At 40.8% G+C, this 18,196-nt stretch overlaps 1 protein-coding gene across 19 annotated transcripts in view; it reads right to left on the bottom strand.

The window, feature by feature from the left end:
• Positions 1-18,196, bottom strand: part of tjp1a (tight junction protein 1a) — a 99,403-nt gene that overhangs the window by 48,783 nt on the left and 32,424 nt on the right. The window contains exon 1 of one of the 19 annotated variants that reach the window (XM_069174239.1): positions 1,115-1,575. The exons of the other annotated variants lie outside the window; for them this stretch is intronic. Within the exon in view, the coding sequence (XP_069030340.1) occupies positions 1,115-1,138 (24 nt within the window). The 5' untranslated portion in view covers positions 1,139-1,575. Of the gene's footprint in view, positions 1-1,114; positions 1,576-18,196 lie in introns of those variants that run through there. 19 annotated transcript variants of the gene reach the window in all.

Genomic DNA, 18,196 nt, shown 5'->3' with positions numbered 1-18,196 from the left:
AAACCTGAATACCTCTACCTCTGTTAGACAAACACAGCACATTCCTCACTTGTTAAATTTAAAAACAAAAATCCTCATAAAAAATAACAAGTACTGAACACGTGTGAAAACTTCTCGGTCAAATATGAAGGCTCACGTATTTTAATTAAAGCCTAAATTTAAGTATTTTTTTAACAACAGCACTCTCACAGGGTGCAGTTGTGGAAATGTGGCTGTCACCCACTGATAAAAGCCTGAATATGCACAAAAGAGGGGTTTTTTTTGTCCGAGTTTCTTGCAGAGTTGCTGAATTATCGTGTAAATAATTTGATATAAAACAAAAAAAAATATACAAGGCTTTACAGATATTCATCAAGCTGTTTTAAACTAATGAATGGACAACAACTACTCACAGCGTGGACTTCACAACCGAGTGAAAGGATGCCTCTAAAATAGTTTACCCTAGTAATAGACCATGTACTTAAAGTCTTTACAAAAATAGCGTTTATAAAAGGTCACACTTTTGGAAAGAGTTGTCTTTTTCTCCCAGCTGGTTATCGTCACCTTATCAACAATAAAGACTGTTTCCCAACCTACAACAAACCATAGCCTCATTCACAAGTAGTCTCACAATGGGCTGTTGTAAGGCGAACTTGGGTAAATAAAGTTTGAAGTCTATGAAATGTTAGAAAAAGAGGGTCTCACGGCAGAAGTGCCGAGGCTCAGTTACTTCTTATATTCATGTGGATTTCCTGCAAGTGTTTTAATAAAACTTGGGACTCTGGCTATCAACAGGTAGCTGAACTGAGACCTGCTATGAACACAGCTGGGTGATTTATCATTGACAGTTTATCAACAATACCGGCCCGTGTAAATCAGATTATTTTAATCTAGTACACTGGAAACAGTATAGCTGGCTACTAGGTGTAGATTTCAAAATAAAGCCTAAGCCACACACACACACACACACTACCCCCCATTTAGGCTTACAACAGCAGTAGTCAACACATTTCGGGACAGCCGATCTCTACTAACACGGAGCACTTTTCTTATTTCAGCTATTGTTAGCCGTTCACACACATTACATAAGACACACGGCTCACACTTGAATTTATCCGGCCGGGCAGGTACCCACCTTAGTTGAAGCTTTGGAAGACATTTTACACTGCTATTCCGCTTCACACACACACACAAAAAAAAGTGGCAGGTTAGAAGTTGTTCCTGTCTTTTGGTTTTGGTAATCACTTGGGTGAGTGCGCTGTTTCCCTTCCAGTTGAATTTTTCGCCCAGCTGCCGCCACGCCGGGCTACGTTGTTATTCTATTTTATCCGGGACGACGGGAAACATGTCACGAAAAGCCGTGCGGAAAGTCCAAAGTTCATTATCTTATCTTCGCCGCCCGAAACGCTAACGTTAGTCCAGTCGAGCACCGAGTCATGGAAGAAACTCGGGCTGGGAAAAAAAACAAGCCCAAATGAGAGCTCCTGGCTGTGGTGCTCCGTCGCTAACCGCTGGATGAAAAGTTGGGAAGAGTCGGCATCACTCGGACGGTGTGCAGCAATGGCAGGCTGAGTGAACCTCTCCCTGCTCTCGGCTCTGTCAGCAACGGCCGTGTCGTGTCTGTGCGGAGCGGACCATTACACGCAGGTAGGGGTGCCGGACCAGTGGAAAAACGGGGGCATCGTCCATTCACCCTGACATGTACGCCCTTAAAACACGTTTATCCTTGATTTTTATTGTATTACATATTATTGTTTAATCACGTCATTTAATTCACGTTTTGTGTCAATTTTGTCGCTGCTTATTAAGTACTCACACCCCTGTTATCCCATGAAATAAATAGTCCGGGATACAATGAGGAGAAGCGACGCCGCTGTCCTTTGCTGATGCTGAATGCTCACTTTCCCTGTGATGATGTTGAATGGTATGTTACACAAGGACTACAGTCGCCTTTACAACTTAAGAGTGTTGGTAAAAAAAAAAAAAAAAAAATCACAGCCTATATTCTGTTTAAAAATATAGAGTGTTCCTCCGTCCAATTCAACACAAATCGGTGTGAAATAGGCCACAAGAAGCCTGGCCGCCTTCCGAACAAAACAACGTGAGCAGAATATTTAAAAAGTTAGCTGCCTAAGAAAGGATCCAGACTATTTCCCCTTGCCCCTTTGGGGTTTTTGCGGGTCGTTTTGGGTACATTACAAAATGACTCAACAAACTGAGAGTCCTTATTTAGAAACGTTTCTGAGCACAGATAATTTGGCAGTGTTTGTGGTTGATAAGTCACCTCACAGGAAACCACAAAAGCCATTCAGTCAAGTTCCTATGACTTCCTAAACCAGACCCCACCTACAGGATGCAACAATCTCAGCTTGTATTGTTTCACAGTTCACTTCTGTTTCCAGCAAACAATAGAGCCTAATGTTCAAGTAGAGCACAGGAGAAATATAAAATGATGAAACAGTGTGGAATTATTAAAGTGTTCAGTATCTACCCTTAAAGTACATGCGATTACAAGCATATAAACACAGAGACACACCCAATCTTTCCAAACAAACTGAGCAATCACACTCCCCCAATCTAGCTCCTCTAATGATTACTTCCTCTGTGTCTCTCTTCCTCAACAGTGGAGGAGGGCTTGGCGGCAGTGTAGGTGGTCTAAGGAGTTAATTCCCACCAGACATAATCCTACAAGGAAAAAAATACTGCCAGCCAGGAGAAGCAGACATGTCTTGAGGGTTGCAAGCAAGGGATGACCTCCAGAAAGGCTAGGTCACGCTGAGAAGAGGATCAGGACAGGCGGACAACTCCAAAACATGCAGTCATCAAGGGAAGCATCATCATTTCAAGTGTATTTGAAGATCAGATTGACTGCGACATAGAGTTTCTGACACAGCTTCTTTGAAAAATGCATCAAACAAAATGCGTATACAAAACACAAACAAAACACTTAACATGCCCAGAGGATGATACATACTAGGATAGATGCAAGTCGCTCACTCCTTCTGAAGCTCCTCAAATGCCTGTCAGGGTCAATCAGTGTGGACAGCAGAATGTTCAACATGATCACTCAGGTGTCACCTTGCAATAATTTGCAATCAAAATATCCAATCCGGAGCTGGGAAATATTGATAATCGGCTTTAAAAGTGGCAATAAACAGAAGCCTTCCTGCTGCTGCTCGTGTCTCGCTCACATCCACATCTGATCTGATGGTCCTCAGATGTTCTTATAGAGACGATCGAGACATTAGTGACACTCCAATATCATCAAAGCTATCTTTGTCCTCTGTCCTTGCATCCATGCACCCATCTCTCTTTTTTTCTCTCTCACAAACACACACACACACACACACACACACACACACACACACACACACACACACACGCACACACACACACACACACACACACACAAGCACACAAACACACACACACACAAACACACACAAATACAAGCACACAAACACAGCTCTTTTGGACAACAGGCAACTTCAAAGCTCAGGTGCGCTCATGGAAGAGCAGGCACATGGAAAACAAAGGCGAACATGCAGGCCCAGATTTGGATGGAGCACATCACAAGGTTCACTCAACTCAGCTTCTCCTGCAGCGAAAAGGCTAATGTAGAGTGAAACAGCATAAAGTGCACGCACTACAAATGTAAAGCTGACTGATGATGCACACAGAAGCTTTCACGTAAGCAAACAAACATAAAACGACATGATGGAAGGAGGGATGAAGACAAATGTGATGCTTGATGTGAAGCAGTTGTTTTACACTGGTGAAGAGTTCCTCTCCAGATGTTGTTTCTCTGTTTTCATCTGTCATGAATTAGGTGTCTGTGAGAGACTGTGTGATCCCTCCTGCTCCCTGTTGACTCAGGGCTGCCCTGCAGATCCAGCAGAGGTTGTTTGTTTCTTCTTGCTAATAAAAACCTTGTGGAGACGCAGGACCAACTGACGTTCCACATCAATCCATGTCGCAGGATTGTAGGCCAGGTAGCTGAGAAGCCATACTATGGAGCTATTATAGTTTTTAGTATGGCCTACATGTTTCTGTAGACTTTCTTTTGTCAGGAAATGAGTCCTAGTAATGAGATGTTTTTCAAAAAATCTTATTAAAAGTCCATCTCAGTAATTTCTGTAAATTCCTTACCTGTTTCTTCTTACTAACAACGTAACTTTGTCATAATGGGTGGCAAATATACTGTAACATTTAATTGAAAAGGTTTATTTGATTATCCTTAACATGTGTTTTGATATGAAAATTCACTTAAATGGAAGTATTCAGTAATTTTCAGATGTGGATTAAGTCTAATTAGATGCACTCGAATATTTTTGTAGCAGCTAAAGGGAGTCTGAGGGATTTTACTGAAAATAAAATGATGTTCATGGTAATGAAGGAACATGTCTCTGGAAAACAGCACAGAAGAAGAAGCTGTGCAAACAACTCAGACAATACTTGTTACTAAGATAAACTGATTATTGTTTGTTTACCAAAAGACAAATAGAGACTATTTCCAGCCATACTCCTCAAATAAATTTTTCACCTGAATTTTACTTTGAAAACTTTTACTCACTTTCACTCACAGAATACTACTTTGCTGAGTAAAAACCCAAAAGGGAAGAGCCGTGGTGTAAGTCGTTAATGATTAGTATACAAATGTCACATCTCTGCTTAAGAGAGGCCAACTGTTTGTGGCCAGATTAGTATCATATGACAGGATTAGCAGGCATCTCGCGAATGCACCCTGACCTTCTGGGTCAATATTGTTCAGGCTTTTGTGGGACTTAAACACTAAACATTGAACTCGATCTCAGGAATTCAACATATGTGGATTTTTACATGAAAGAAGAAATTGTTTGAGCTTCATGGTCAAATTTAAAAGTTCATAAAATCATGGACATTATAGTGACCCCATCCTTATAAGTAAAAACAGCATAAAACATATATTCCACTATAAAAAAAAAGAAAAGAAAATGTGCTAAAAGAATCATTTAAACATTGGCATAAGAAACTGGCCAAAGCCTTAAAATGGGATCTTACTTTAGATTTTGCTACATAATCAGAAAGGGTTTTCACAGGGCACAACATGGTCAACAGGGTGAGTTGTGTGCACATATCATTTTATAATAGAGGAGCATCTAAACCTGGTGTTCCACTAAACCTGTCAGCTGTTTCCAGCCCCTCTCTTCAATCACACCCTCTCACACTGTACAGTAAGCACCAGTTTCCAGCAGCATTGTGCAGGTGAGCTAAACCATAAAGTGTATTATGGTTAACATTAATGGAAGATTGTGCTTTGAGCTAAAAGTAAGTTAAAAGTAGCTTATTTCATAATGCTGCCAGTCAGTGTTGTCCTTCTCTAATTCTCTCACACTCAGAGGAGAAGTTGCCGTGAGTGTGAATCGTCTGAAGTGCTGTTATTTTGAGCGACACTTCCACTTAGTTCCTGTGATGAAGGGAAAAAAGCTCCTAGAGTACTAAATTTACCACGGTGGGTCAGTCGCTGATATGTAGTGAACCAATCCACTTTTAATCTTCTGAAGACATTTACTGCAAGAGGCAGCCTGTGATCAACCAACCAAAAAAATCTCAAGTTTTCCTCTTTCTCTGCCTCTGTCTTGCTGCTTCTCTTCTCAACAGACAAGGGCTGCTGAGCCTTTTATAGCCACCGAGCAGAAATTCTGCTGCAGTGAACCTGGTTGAACTTCAATCTGCTCCTCAGTGATACCTCAGGTAGCTGAACAAGTGACGGCCAAAGCTGCAGAGCATCATGGCAGATCCACAACAAAATTAATATTTATTATTTATGAATTTCTTCCCTTAAACCAACCTGAATACTGAATGTTGAATGTCTTTTGTGTATTGCGAGACCCACAACCATTAATACTCAAAATGCTGTATGAACCTGGGGAGGACAAATTTGCCATTACGTCATGCTTTCCATCCACGTGACAGGTCCACTGTTTGCTGCAGAATGAGAGCGTAAATTTAAGAATATGTCAGATCCTGAGGTACAATCCCAAACACACTCAGCTCAACAATCCAACCTTTTCCCTTCATTGTGATCGTATGCGACACAAATATAAATGATAAGCAGCATTTTGTTACTGCCCAATCTTATCTGATCAATGTATCACAATGTGTCTGTGGCGAGCTCTGTCCTCCAAACCATGACACAGACACGAAATACAGACTGTCCTCCAGCCATTATCATGGAAAAAAATGCACTGGAGAAAACAATTGCCAAAAAAAATAATCAGGATATTCAGTTGTAAAAAAGAGAGGAAAAAATATTGTTGTCACAGAAATGTGTTAAATAACTGGCCCTCAGACTGCACTTACATGTGCTTTTTATCATCCTCTTGCACCGAGGAGCACTAAGTGACAGGTGGGCATGTGAAAATACTTTGCTGACATGCTATAGGAGTTTCCCACCCTGCTTTCTTTACTGTAATTGTAAGTGATTCAGCTTTGTGGTAAAAGAGTGAGAACAAGTCTCACAGGATTTATGTGTTCTTTAAAAAAAAGATAATAGTAAGTTTAGAAATTGAAACCTGACTTTAACTCAAAGCAGAAGTAATGTTGTTGAAGCTGCTCAGTCGGACTGTTTCCTATAATCCTACAAACAATGATCAGAGTTTGGATTTTAAAACATGCGAGCTCAAGTGGTCAATAGAGGGACAAAAATCAAGTGAGGCTTCATCAATATCATAAACGTGTTAAGTATTGGCTTGAACTTTTGACTCGTAGCCGACTAGGAGCTTATTGAGACATGGGCAGCCCCAGAATTATGTCCAACAGCTGCAGCTCATGTTACTGTGTTGACAGCAGGCAGCAGGCACTAAAATGCCATTTGACATATACTAAGTGGTATGTAATTGATTTTCAAGGAGGAGAGAAGATTTACACATCTAATACAGGCAGCAACTGCAGATTTTCAGGCGGCAACTAACTTCTGCTGCCATCCAACAGCACAGTCGCACATCATTACCTAAAACTCAACACTGATGCAGCTTGGGCCATGTCAACTCTACAGCAAGTTTGAAATGCTCCTTAGTTTCAAGCAGAGTTCAGTCTGATTTAGAGTTCCCTCCTGAATGTCCACGAGTCGAACCTTCTGTCAGAGACTCTTTGGTGTTCAAGAGTTGGGTACCAGAGGCACACGGCAGACGACCTGGGTGAAGACGCCATACTGAGGTCAAGATTCCACGTGATGGACCAGGTGTCGTCGGACAAGAACTCTGCTCCGGCCCCTTGGTATCACGTCAGCCCATAAGCAGGCTGCTGGGAGTCCAACCCTTAGGTGGAGGTGGTGACAGAACATGGGTCACGATCTGGTCTGATTTTGATGACAGCCAGCATCACTGTAGTCATTAATGCACAAATTTGATTGGCTGAAGATGTATATTTTCTTCAGCTTAATCCTCTGCCGTCATTATATTAGTATTAATTCAAAATTATGAGTGGTAACACTGCCAAAACCTGCTGTTGTTGTTGTCACATCACTCTATACACTACTATATCATTTTAAACCGTGCTCCTAGCAAAAAAATTAAATTAGATCAAGGAAATATTAAAAACTGTACTTTGTACATTTTATCAACAATACTGGTGACTACCAGAAGATTTGAAGGCACAGAAGTCTTGTATAGATCTTTTCTCATTTGAGAGGTTGACAATTCCCTATCTACACATGGCTATGAAGGCTTATTCCGCCTGGTGCCAATTATAATTTTCTGCAGTCATCTTTTAAAGATAAATTCATACAGAGTAGTGGTACATGTATAGATTTGTAAAGGTGAAGGAGCGAGAGCATGTCAAAGAACAAAAATGTCAGCGTGCTAAACAAGCACATTTGTTATTCTCTCAAGTTCCTGAGGAGGCCAGCATCAATTTTTATGCATGGGGTTGTATATAAGGTATGCTGGAAATGTATTTTACACTTATGCATGACCTTGTAATAAAACCCATTTTGAATGGTTCGACACAGGTTGACTTATTCATTCAAACTGCTTAACATGACTTGTGTTAACTTTTCATGAGGTGACCAGGAGAAATGAAATCCTATATAGTTACACCATGTGACTTACACCTCTGTTTCCAATGTAAACAGGCCAGGGACAACACGCTTATTATCTGCTCTTTGCATGCATGCAAAGCTGTCGAGTCTGTAGCAACTAAATAAACAGTGATATTTATTGACAGTATGGTATGACTGAGGGTTAATGCTTGTTCATTAACTTCCATTTAATATGGAATTCATGAGTGAACACAAACATCATGTTAAATCGGGACCTTGAAAAAAAGTCAAGACAAGATATTTACCACAGACACAAGTCAATCTTGTCTCTTGATAATAAGGACAAGAAACGTCTCCAAAGCTGCAGTACATCCAAAAAGAAACAAAATGGTTTGAGAGCATCTTGTTCTGATATTGTCACTTGTTATCACAACAACAGATACAGAGTTGTAAAAGTAGACACAGCAGACTCAGTTATTTTGCAGAGTAAAAAACACTTTCTGTTTTTGCATTGTGATTACAACCTAGTTCATTTTCTGACCGTTAGAAAAACGAAAGCCCGTGTCAGTGTGTATGTTTTTGAATGTGACATCTCAGACCTTGATGGTAAAATTAGATACGTATACATTAATACTATGAATGTGTTGTAACTGAATTAAAAAAAAGAATTAAAATAAATCACAATTATGTTCTCCAAAGCCCAAACTGATGTCTACAAATGTCTTGTTTTGTCCGACCCAACAGTCCAAAACCAGTTTACGATCATGGTTTACTTTCACAATATGACGTGAAAGCAGGAAATCCTCACAGTTTAGGAATGAGAACTGGCAAATGCTCCGCACTTTTACTTAAAAATGACTCAAATGGTTCATAAATTGTAAAAATAGTGCACATACATTAATTTTCTGTTGATTGATTGATTAATTGATTCAGCTTTATTTGTTGATTTTGCTGACTGTCACGATTCAGAGCAAGTCTATAAAGCTAAAGATTGACGTGTAAATGTGAATAGCTTTGGTAAAGTAAGATAGAACAGCACAAGGGGCCTCAGCACACTACATAATCCACAGCACAAAACTATAGGAGGAACATTAGTGAAGTCTATCACTGATACTGGCAAGACAAAATCATAAGGAGATGTGATGACAAGAGCACAAAACTTGATAAAAGAAAGACAATGAAATAAATGTGCAAAAAATAATATGTAATAGCAAATAAAAGAAAAAGTGGAGAGTAAACAGGAGGACAATTATAGAAAGCAGAGCAGGAGAACAGAGGAGGACAGGAGGTGTGAGGAACACCGAGGTGCCAGCTGAGCAGAGGAAAGAGGGAGAGTAATTTAAACAAATAAGATAAGATGCCAGCAAAGATAATAGAGAACAGTAGGTGAGATAACAGGCACGAGGATTGGGCCAAACTACTCTACAGTGGAGCACAAAGTTGTGACGAATGAGTAAATGTTTCAAGTCCAGTGAACTCCAGTGGCCTGAATAAAGGACGTACAGCTCACCACCCCCCCTTGTCAGTGAGTCTTCCCATGGTACTGCCTGTTACTGTTACATTCCAACAGTATGAAACTGCTCACACTCGGCAAAGAAGTGGAAACAGCAGAAGCTTCCAGAGAAACAGGCAAAGGCGCCCTACGCCCCGGGAGAGGTTGTAATGGGCAGGCTGAGAAGTGCCTGTGAGACAACAGCAGCTGTATTTCTGTAAAATCAACTGAACTCACTGAAAAAGCAAAAGCAAAAGCAGTGGTTAGTTGCAGTGCGGCAAATCGGATTTAATGGTTCAGTGATAATGAGGTAAATTCATTTCTGGTAACTGTACTTATAGGAAGTGATTATCGAAGATGAAATAAGAGAAGGGTTCAGTTAGTAAAACAGCCCTTGCGCTCTCTTTATCTTCACCGGAGTTTTGCAATGCTGAATATGACAGTGGATTGAGAAATTGAGAAGTAAACTGAGCAACTTGCTGTTTACTCAGTAAGCTTATCAAAACACAACACTTCAGAGTAAGTGTCAGTAGATAGCTAAACTGTATTCAGCTGGACTTGTGTTGAAATTAACATATGTTTGCGTTTCAAAGCTTTTTGACCTGAAATAACTAAAAGCATAGCTGAATGAGACTCCTCTGCTGCCGCTTAACCCTTTCTGTCGTATAGCTCACGAGATCATGTGCTCCTCCAAAGAAAACTCAACCCTACAACAAGAGATGTTTGTGCTTTTGGTAGAACAGAGGAAAGAAGCATTGGAGGATGGGTACCAAAGCCAGCAACCAAGCCAGAGAGGCGGATGGAGACACGGCAGCCACAGGGGACGCTTCAAGCCTGGTGGTGATGAGATGCGATGGGACCCGACCCTGCAGAAGCCCCAGCCAGTGTGTTAGCTGACTAATCCTCTAGCCGTCCAGTGCCAGGATCCAGACTCATCAGCTTTGGTGTTCTCTTGTCAGACTCATTTTTATAACGTCCCACTGGTCAGTTCTAACCGCTAATGCCCAACACAACGGCCCTTAATGCCAAGTGATTACGGAGTGCTGTTTTAGCACATTTGTTGCCTGAAAAGAAAGAAAGAGCCACAAGGCAGCAGGCTGGCTCCCTGCTCAAAGGACCAGCCTGATGAACTCAGCAGACCTAAAAGCCAGTCTAAGCCACCTCTCTCGGGGTGGGCAATGAGCTGGGTCAGAACTGAGCTGGGCGGTGGGCAGGGATTTACAGCGCCCTATTCTACAGCATATAGACAATACATCAGGGGAGACTGAATATGCACATCCGGATCTACTGGACACGGCGAACAGAGCGGTGCAAGGGTGTATGTTTGATTTTTAAAGCTGATAGGGACACAAGGTGAATGAGGACATGAGGCGGGCAAGCAAATCAGACATTATGAAGTTTGTAAACACCAGGGATGGAGCGGTACGTGTATCCATTTGGTATGAGACTTTAGGTACGGAATCAAACTTCTGTTTGGTATGTTCATCAACCCAAAATTACTATTAGAAATCCATTTATGTTCATCTATCCACACATTCTGAAATTAAAGAGTAAAAGTTCAACCTGGAACCTCTTGATAGTGAACTCGTGGGTCAGCCAAAATGAATAACCCTGGGGCCTATGTATAAAAGTCACTTGGGAGAATTTTGTATTTCAACAGGTCTCCTTGTCCCCATGACTATTCAATAGAGAGATTTGAAAAACTCATACATTTTTACTTAAGTCTAATCAAAACTGCAAATTAGAGCGTAAATAACAGTATTCTAACAATGAGTCAGTGACACAGATGTCATTGAACCTGTTCTAAATATTCTCAATTGCAACTTGACCAAATTTCATGCAACAGAAACGAAGCACAACAAAGGAAAGTCTACTTTTGTCATTGTAGTACCAGGTGGCCTCCTCATTGAACGTGTCACGCTCTGAAACATTGTAAAAATGGTGGTGGGGTGCATTTTAATAACAGATACAGCCCGGTCCGAGACCTTAGGGTGATGAGTGATATTTACATTATTTATTATTTAGTTATTTAGTTTTTACTATTAATCATATGCCAGCATTTGTGTGTGCATACCGAGTTATGATTTTGTTTACCATTACACCCCCAGTAAAAAATGTAGATTTGCTTGCTGTAAAAAGTCACAAAGGAGGTTCGAAATGAAGGGTACATTGAGAAATACGTTCAAAAATATTGGGCTACACATTTCTGTTAGTGATTAATCTAGGAATCAGTTTCAGGCTTTATTATTAACTAATTGTTTGATCTATAAAATCCCAGAACATTCTTAAAATGTGTTTTTTTTTTTTTACTTCAATGACATGCAGAAATGTTAAACTGCTAAAAATTATATAAATTACAAAACACCTTTCACTCAAACAATAAAATGGCGTCTGGCAGCTCAGAGAGGTCAAATTTATGAGACTTCATCTTGGATCGTAACAATATTAATATTAAATAATTAAAGGTAAAAAAAGTATTAATCCATACATTATTATGTAACACTAAACTAGCCACTAGAAAGACAAACGCTTAACCATAGTAATAGATGTCCTATAATGGTAGCATCACACTGTTTTAGTCCTTCAGTTGGCTGAGGTGCTGAAGTTTAGATTTATATTCAATGCTTGTTGCATTATTAGATAAGAAAAGTCAAAAAAAAATTAATCAACAAAGCAGAAACCAGAAAAGAATCCTGTATGTAGTATTTTCCTTTGCTGCACCACCAACAGAACTTTGTGCAGAGATGTTATCTGCCTCTGTTTGCCCACAGCTCTTGTATCACCTGGGGCACCCTTCAGTTGAACGAGTGTCTCTGGTCTAACCACGTCACATGAACAGTAAACAACATATGGAAGCAGCACTGCTGGGACAACAACACCAGGGAACAGAGCTTTAAAAATATTACTATTCCACTCATGTTTAAGCAGTCAAGCTGAGTTCTGCTTTCCTAGATATTATTACAGGTTTTATAAACTTACAAAGCTGAAGAAGCCTGATTGATGTAATTGATTTGTGTAATTGGTTGATGACTGCATCTGTTGCAGCAATGTTCAAAACCATGGAGAGAGACTGATTTTTTGCAGGTGCAAACAGTAGCACGAAATGTAGAAATGAATAAAAATGAATTTATAAATCATTTTTCAACAAAAACATCAAATTAAAGGTAAAATGTTAAATAAACCACATGCATAAGCAATATGAAGGCCTTGAACTTTAAATCGTGATCAGTGAGTTCTGTTATTACCGTTTATCTTTTATTAAAAAAGAACCCGACACGGTCTCATTGCTGCTGTGTGAAACGAATGGAACATGCATATCTGTAATTACGGCGTGTATCAGAGGGAACATTATGCCGACCACAGCTACAAGGCTGTGATTAGTTCTGTTGTCATGCTGTTAGTCAGAGTGTAATGTGCAGGGGCAGCAGTCCCACGGGAAGGTCAGACTGTATGACACATTAGGACTCTACAGGACAACAGCATTTCATACCAGAAAGTATCTGAATCACAGCAGTTAACCTTTGGCGAGATAGAAATATGAAAATACGTGTAAAATGTTAGAGTAAAAACATTTTACAATAGCAACGCTCCTAAAATAGACTGTGACTATTAGTTATATTCAGAAAAAAGTAATCAACTCTAAAGAAAAATATTATTGTAGTTAATATTCAGGTGTCTGGAAAATACTTGATATGTTACACAGTAAGCCTCGACTCAAATCTACACTGTAAAAGAATGAAAATAATCCCCTTTGTATTCATATATAGGCTACACGACGTTATGCATAAACAAGATTAAATGGATTTCACGATTTCAAATCCTTTTGCTGAAAGTTCACGCTGAAACACTGACCTGTTGGCATTATGAAGGAGATTTATAGAACTGAGAAAAACTGGGTGTTATGCATTGTCTTTATGCTAAATTCTGAATTTTTCTTACATTACAAAGAAGAAAAACGGAATGGCAGCAGCAAAAAAAAAAATAAAAAAAAATGAAACCATCAGTTTATCTGCTACTCACTTTGTATATTCATCAGTTAATCATAGAGAAATGTGTCCTCTGTATCTGACCCATCCTATTGAGGAGCAGTCAGTCACATTGCAGGGTCCTGGATCCAACGACTGTTCAGAGACCAGTCGGGAAATGGTACAGACAAATGTAATATATAACATGTATGTCTCTGGTTTGGAAGGAATCTACAGTATCTGAAAGACACCAATGCAAACATGGAAGATGAGAACACTGTTGCTGTGAGTCAACATCGAGAAGCAACCAAAGCACTGAAGCCTCATCGCTGTCAGCGGTCAGGAGACATTTTCTAAATTAAATCCATAAATTAAGGGATTACAAGCATTGTTTTGTTTTTAAAATGTATGAGACAGCAAACTGGTTTTGATTTCTTTGTCTTGCTTTGTTATGAGCTGCTTAGAAAACATTTTGGTTTTGTCTCACAGTGCTGGAATTTTTGTCTGGATTCATCAGTGTTAATGAGCTCTACACTTCTTTTATTCTTTCTCCTCATTTCTAATTTACTGCCATCACCAAAGCCCAAAACACAGATACAGTGATTAAAAGATAATGCAAATCAGTCAGAAGAAAAAACACTGATTTAACATCAACATATACAATTTAAGTCATTTCGTAAAGTTGAAACAAAAGAGATAGAAAAACCTGACAGTTGCCCTTTTGTGTCACTTCTTAAAAAGAAGAGTGATGTACAAAAAAATACAAATATTTTCATGTTGGAATAAACATCTACCTTCAAAAAACAGCTCCTTTCATCTCCTCCAGAAGAAGCATAACCAGCATGAATTAAACATATTGCCTTCAAACACTAACAAATAACATACCAGGTAAATACCGACAAAATAAAAGCACTCTGCTCATCTATAACCTTCCAAAACATTTGATCCGCTCTGTGCTCGTAGTACAATATCAAAGAGTTTCTCACGCTCACTCACCACACATGCGTGCATTCGCCTGCACACGGTCTGACTCCAGCTACAGTTGACCCAGAGGGATGCTTTTGCCCATGTATGTGTCCCTCTGCTTGCACATGCAGAATGCCAGTCAGTGCGTTTGCCTGTGTGAGTGAATGCAGTGTGATCCTCAGCAGCACATACTCTGGACTGAGAGCCGAGGCAACCCGGTGTGACATCTGTGAAAGCTGTGAGATAATCTACATGACACTGCCAGTGATAGGAGTGGAGATATTGATTTAAAAAGCGGCAGCTCTAAAATTAGATTCCCATGCGTTCTGATTGGCCTGGAGGCATGTACCTCTGTGGTAATACGAGGCTATGGGCCAAGCTGTGTGGAGTGATCAAAGCCTTGATGATGGACACCCCTACAGCTCCGGCAGTCCTGACTGAAGTCAACCTAATGGTGGGGCCCTCTATCCTGACCTCCTGTTCCCTTCCTCCCTCTATCCTCTCTCCCAGTGATAACAGAGACATTCCTGAGCTCTCTGCCTCGCCGCAGGCCTCTCCCTTAATTCCGGTGGAGTGTGTGGAATGTTGGACTGGATAGCCGAGCAGCCAGGCGGCCACAGGCGAACAGACGGGAGGAAATGAACAGCATTAATAAACTCAGGTCTGTTATGGCTCCTGGTGCGAGAAGCACCTGGATGCCCACAGCAGGATGGACCAGCACATTAGCATGAACATAGGCACACACTCACACAAGCAGCACAAGCACAAAGCTGAGAAAACATCTGTCATACAATGTGCAAATCTCGAGCAAGACAATCCATATGTAGCTGCGTAGTTGGATTAACTATGTAAGTAAATCAGGGGGCTGGATTACAGGAAATGATGGGATCTTTTAAGCACACAGGTCAGAGGGACGTACTGCTTCAGAAGGGATTCATGGGAGTGCTTTACTTAACAATGTATCCAAATTGTATTTAGGTATGTCTTTTTCTATCATATATGATCTTTCTACTGATGCACAGTACCATTAGCATGACTCTAGAAGCATAACTTGAAGTTCAAATCTCTGGCTGTGAGACTACACTGATCTGCAGTCTAAACCACTCAAACAGAAAATCAGCAAAATGAGCAAATTCCAGAAAGTCAGAGGTTGGTCTATTAGTGTCTGGCCAATTTCACTTGGACAACTAAAAGGTGTGTGTGTGTGTGTGTGTGTGTGTGTGTGTGTGTGTGTGTGTGTGTGTGTGTGTGTGTGTGTGTGTGTGAAAGAGAGACAGACAGACAGACAGACAGACAGACAGACAGACAGACAGACAGACAGACTTGAAACAGAGAGAAAAATAAAGCTGCTACAGGCCAGAAGAGCAAATGAGCGAATAAATTAAACAAGAGAAGATCAAAGAGAAAACATTTGGCAAATGGTATAATCTCAGAAAAAAAACAAAAAAAACAAAGGGGAACATTCAGTTCTAGGCGTTACAGCTGGAGGCAGAGTGATGGGATGGAAAAAAGATGAAGAGCAAAATGTTTCAGAAAGAGTGATATACAGCCCTGCAGCGGAGACCGACTCCGAGCGTAAATCTCCACCACTCCTCCGAGCTTCTGGAAATCAATTCTCTCCATTGGTTGCTGCTTCATTTATGGGCCACCATTAGGGTCAAACCATCAGCAGCTATGATGACTGAGTTGCTGTTACGGAGGTGGAGCTTGGTGGGGCAGGAGGGGTTTCACCAATACATCCAGCTACCTCCCCTGAGAATCAAAATGAGCAACAACATTTTAGGTCGCGAGCCAGAATTGTAAACGCTGCAGGTGATTCAAAATTACTGCATTAAAGTGTATTAAACTATCCACATTAATTTCACTTTTATCTTCAAGTGTTTGACCATTGGATTTGGTTACTGAGGAAGTCCAAAGCAGGTGTTCCCTCTTCCAGCCTGCTCCCAGCCAGGCACTATCAGTGTGTGTTTGTGTGTGCGCCCAGATGCAGTAATGTGTGTCTGGCTGCCACTCTGTCTGACATGAATGTCGCTCTTCACACAGAGAAGACGGGATCCAAAGCGACAACGTCACAGAGCTGTGATGTCCACCGTGCCTGCACCAAACAGAGGGCTTTGTAGTACTGTGACCTTTTTCTAGCACGTGTCCCTCCCCACCCAATTTGTCTACCATCCCTTACCTGTTATTCCTACCCACCTGCTTGGCTCCTTGTCTGGCCTGTCAGTCTGCCTGCCTCCTGTCAGGATAAGGAGGCTAGCCAGTTTTATTAAAAGAAAACAAGCAGGAGGAATAACAAGGGATGCAGGGATATGAGGACAGTTAATCTACTGGCAACGTTTCTGAGGCTCTGAGGGAGCCTCCGCTGAAAACAAGCCAGAACTATATTCTGTGTGAAGGTGCTTGTTTGAACAGTGCTCCTCTGACGATGCTCTTTGGTGTAAGCTGGGTAGAGATCCAGAAAAAAATGCACAAAATACCACCTTTATTGTTTGTAGCCCAGCTGAGCCTCTGGCTTCATACAGATGGCACCAGGCTGACTGTAGTCAATGTTTTAAATGGGCAACAGAAATATAGAAAAATGCTGTGGCAAGCTCCGAGAAAAGGCGCTGACCCATGGATGATAAATCCCTATCACCTGACTGATTAGTCATCCCTTGCTACGCTCCTCTCTGCCCCCTCTCTCATTTTTAATGAAATATCTCAGCACCACCTCATAAATATGAGAACTCGCCGGACAGTTTATATCTCCCTTTTCAGTTTCATCAACAAGAACAAGAACAAAACATCAGAATGATGTGTCCTTGTTGTCCACACAGTCTTCTTCAGTGGTAAAAACACGATGCTTCCACTTTCATTTCAAGGTGTCGTGCTAATGTTTGCTCTGTCAACAATAATTCAGAATGAAATCTGCCACCGCTGAGAGAGTCACTCTGTAATCTGTTCCTAACAGCCAATAGATAAGATATAATGTTAAAATGATTTTATTAGCACATATTTGCCAATGACACTAAAGTGTAGAAGATTCTGCCCCCCCCTATACCACTGCGTTTCTCTGATGCTACACAGATCTGCCACTCTGCTTGGCAGAGAGATCCCCAGTGGGCCTTTCTGGAATGTCGATTTCAGTTAATTAAATTTTCTGGCATCTGCTTCGCCCATGAAGTCACAGAGGGAGCCACAACAGAACAGGCATCAGCGGAAGATCTGTCACAAGTTTTACTCTAAGTGAGATATATATAGTTAGCAGACATAAAAATATTAATGTGGTTGCTTTCTTGATTTCAGAGGCTGTAGAAATTCGGCAGAGAGACGACGCTTTAAATAACAATCAAAAGGGAGATATCCACCTTCTATTGACCATAATATATGAAAGCCAAGCCTTATCTTTCTGACCCTTCTTTACCATCTGCTCTCTGACTCTTGAAAAATCAATTCACAAACTGCTCGGATGGAAATACAGTCATATATATATATATGTGTGTATATATACATATATACACACAGGTGTGAAAACACAGGCGTGTTACAAATGATAGTATATCCCTCTCCTGTTCAGACAGTTAAAATGGAGACCAGTGCTGAGGAGGTCAATGGTCCTCTGCAGGGTTCAGGTGGTTCGTGGTGAAACGCTGCCCTCTGCAGGATTACAACACTTACTGACCTGTTTCAGACAGCCTCACTGGAAAAAAGCTACAGTGGCCTTTTTAATGCTTTCAGTGAAGCAAAAGCACCATCAGTGGCCACGCAGGTGTACTGCACAGAAAGGTTAAATTA

The sequence above is a fragment of the Embiotoca jacksoni genome, unplaced genomic scaffold, assembly GCF_022577435.1.
Source record: "Embiotoca jacksoni isolate LCO1_2020_lvr unplaced genomic scaffold, fEmbJac1.0.p SCAF_6, whole genome shotgun sequence".
Classification (NCBI taxonomy): Eukaryota; Metazoa; Chordata; class Actinopteri; family Embiotocidae; genus Embiotoca; species Embiotoca jacksoni.
The sequence above is the reverse complement of the archived record's forward strand: the minus strand, read 5'-3'. Positions and strand labels throughout refer to the sequence as shown.